Below are 3,305 nucleotides of genomic sequence, written 5' to 3'. Positions count from 1 at the left end.
CTTCTTATACCATAAGTTATATTTCGCATCATTGCACCACATAGCATTAGTGTTTATGTGTTGTTTTAGTCCACTCACTCACTATATCTCTGTGTGCGTGTCATGCCAGACTGCAAAATTCCATGCATAAGTAGGCTGCAGTTGCAACACCAATCTCAACAGTGTCTTACCTCACAATATCCTCACTTTCAGGCTATCAGCTGATGTATCTGCAGTTCTTCCTATGGTTGATAACCATGGTGGTGCAGAGCAAGAATATATGGCTCAGACACTACTTAACATCTTGCAAAAGCATTTTGGGTTAGGACAGCCAGTTCAGGTGCATGCAGCATGAGAAGCTCTATGTACATACACTGTTAACATGCACAATGTGGCAAATTTTATGCAGAGGTGGCAGTCAACCATTCTTTTCTTGCACATGAAGAGATACCTGATTATTTATTTTGATGTCTTGCTGAACTTTGTTTGAAATCTACCAGAGGATGGTGACTGGTATCTTCCAGTTCAACAGGAGGTTATCCATAACTGTAGCCAATCTTTGGCAATGGTGGATTTCATGTTTTGACAATCTTCTTGATCAGATCCTTGATCTCAACACACAGTGGCACCTGGCAAAACCATCTCTACATACATTGTGCAAGAAGTGTGATGTCTGTGGACTGCAGAGTCATATAATAGAGCAATATGATCCTGTAAAGCAATGGTTGACTAATTCTTCATCCTTGACTTGCCCTCTTCTCAAACAGAACACACATCCTCCTAATAAAATTATCCTAATCATCATGCCAATCTGGCTGAAGCATCAACTGAACCTACAACTCAGTCTACTCCAGACTCTCCCGAATCCAAAGAAGAAGTGTACACCACTATTAGTGAATTACCTGATACCATCTATAATATCAACACCATGAATGATGATGAATTTTTCATTTGCATGAATGCCACTATCATAAGTCCACCTGATCCAGCATCAACATAGTATCTGGATGTCATGCATGAGTTGGCATACGTATTACTGGCTCAGGCAGTGAAGAATCTATTGGACTCAGGATGCGCTGCATATATTTTCAAGGAGAAGAAGTTCTTCTGGTCTTATCACACTGATTGTACTGTGAATGTCAAAACTGTAAACTGTGGTGTCCTCAGCACTGAAGCTCATGGGGGGATACATATTCATGTCCACTGTGTTAATGGTGCACAGATCATGATCTATCTCCTTGACTGCCTTCACACTCCTACAGTACTTATGGATCTTATTGCAGTGGGAGTGCTGACAGAGCAAAACATGTTTCTGTTGTTCAGTAAAAACTGGACAACCATACATTTTCCTAAAGACCATCTGAAGTTTGGTGGATTGAAATTCTCAGCTAAGGTTGCTGGTTGTCTCTCCTTCCTGAACTCTGAGATTTTGGAATCTCTAGCTACCTCCTTGTCTTTCTCTGATCAGCCATTTTGCACCATGACTATGCCAACTCCATTTTGACGGACAAAATCCACATGTCATGTTTGGCACTGTTGACTGGGTCACTCTGGACAAGATCTTATAACAGAGGTGATCAATGGAACAGCAGTGACTGGTGTCATTTTGCATGGCCCAAATACCAAACTGATCTGTCCTTCATGTCTAATAGGGAAGCATCCACAAAAACCATTCGATAACAATGGCTCTTATGCTGAAAATGTATGTGATCTTGTACATGTTGATACTTGTGATCCCTTCCCCACAGCTTCACTCCAGGGTTCATGATATTTCTTCACAATGCTCAAAGACAAGATTTCTGCAGCAGAATTACACATGCTGAAGAGGAAGAATGAAGCCTTCCATCACTTTGAGGACACTGTAGCCAAGTGGAAAAAGATTTCTGGTCAACCTATAATGTTTATATGTTCAGACAATGTGCCAGAATTGACTGAAGAGGAGATGAGAAAATATCTTCATAAGCAAGGGGTGCTGTTGTTGGGTCATCATACTGAAAGAAAAACATGTCAAAGAAGGCATTAAGATGTTTGAGGGGATTTTTGTCAGGTATGAAGAGGATTGAATCAGATGGTGGGTTCAGGATCTAAAGGGAAAGTATCATTTCTCAAGGGACATTGAATTTGATGAGGACATACCAGGCAAACTAAGCTCCAAGAAGAGAATGTCAGAACAGATTGTGGATGAGGTAACTCTGGATGAAGCTTTGGCAGATGACACTCAGCAAAATCAAGATGATGAAGAATGTCACTGACCATCTAGGGAGAAGAAAGTAACAGAAAAGGGTGCGGCATGGCAGGATCAACTTGAGGTGAATGAACAACACATAATACCACAGTGTCAAACTAGAGCAGTGAAAGCGGCTTTAGATGCTTCTGCACTCCTAGTAGCACATGAATTAAATCCTCCTGGTGACTATTTCTCACTGAATTCTCTAGACTCATTAGTGGTTACTTCAAATCCAACAGTTTTTCTGATGCAACACCTACCTTATCATTCATTAGTACCCAAGACCTGGGATCTAGCCAAACCACCAATAACTTATCAAGAAGCAATAGCAAGACCAGATAGTGAGCAGTGGATTGTTGCAATGGAAACTGAGCAGACATTGATGGCAGAGAAGGGAGTGTTTGATCCTGTACCGGTGACAGTATTGCTGAAAAACTACAAGGTGGTGAGGCTGCAGTAGGTCTTCATATGGAAAGATACTGATGTGGAAAAAGTGGCTAAGGCTTGAATCGTTGTGCAGGGACACACCCAACATCCTGATGACTGTGATAATATATATGCTCTGGTTGCCAAAATGACAAGTATATGCATTATTCTCACTTATGCTGCCAAGGAAGATCTGGAGTTATACACATTCAATGTTTAAACGGCCTTTCTCAATGCTCCACTCACTCAGAAAGTCTACATTTGACAGGTGTCTGATTTTCCACTTGATGATCCAAAAGCTTTCCAGAAACTACGAAAAGCAATATATGGCCCCAAACAATCCTCTTATGAATGGTTCAAAGAATTCTCTTCTGTTCTATGCAGTCTGGGACTGTCATCATGTCCAGTTGACAAAGCTGTATTCACTGCTTAGTGGTCAAAATCTTCCCCTCACCCTATGATACCCATGCCCTCTGATGGCTCTGACATCTATATTATAATTCCTGTGCATGTCAATAATGGTCTGTCAATAATAAACTATCCAGCACTTTACAAATGGCTGGTCACTGAGCTCAATCAACAATTCTCACTAAAAGATCTTGGTGTGGCACCATTATTCTTGAGGATACATATTGAGCAAAACAGGACAGCTCGAAAGCTCTGGCTTTCTCAG

The 3,305-nt window shown here is 41.1% G+C and overlaps 1 protein-coding gene across 1 annotated transcript; it reads left to right on the top strand.

The window, feature by feature from the left end:
- Positions 1 to 1,759: 1,759 nt before the first annotated feature.
- On the top strand, positions 1,760 to 2,852 carry EV420DRAFT_1473140 (uncharacterized protein; the record flags this gene model as incomplete). The annotated part of the gene is made up of 5 exons (XM_060469103.1): positions 1,760 to 1,878; positions 1,943 to 2,026; positions 2,048 to 2,223; positions 2,482 to 2,651; positions 2,727 to 2,852. 5 exons carry the CDS (start codon positions 1,760 to 1,762, stop codon positions 2,850 to 2,852), a joined length of 675 nt encoding a protein of 224 aa, XP_060339825.1.
- Between the last annotated feature and the right edge of the window lie 453 nt (positions 2,853 to 3,305).

This window comes from Desarmillaria tabescens (genome assembly GCF_030435595.1).
Source record: "Desarmillaria tabescens strain CCBAS 213 chromosome Unknown EV420scaffold_1, whole genome shotgun sequence".
Lineage (NCBI taxonomy): Eukaryota > Fungi > Basidiomycota > Agaricomycetes > Agaricales > Physalacriaceae > Desarmillaria > Desarmillaria tabescens.
Note: the sequence above shows the minus strand (reverse complement) of the source record. Positions and strands in the feature narration are given on the sequence as shown.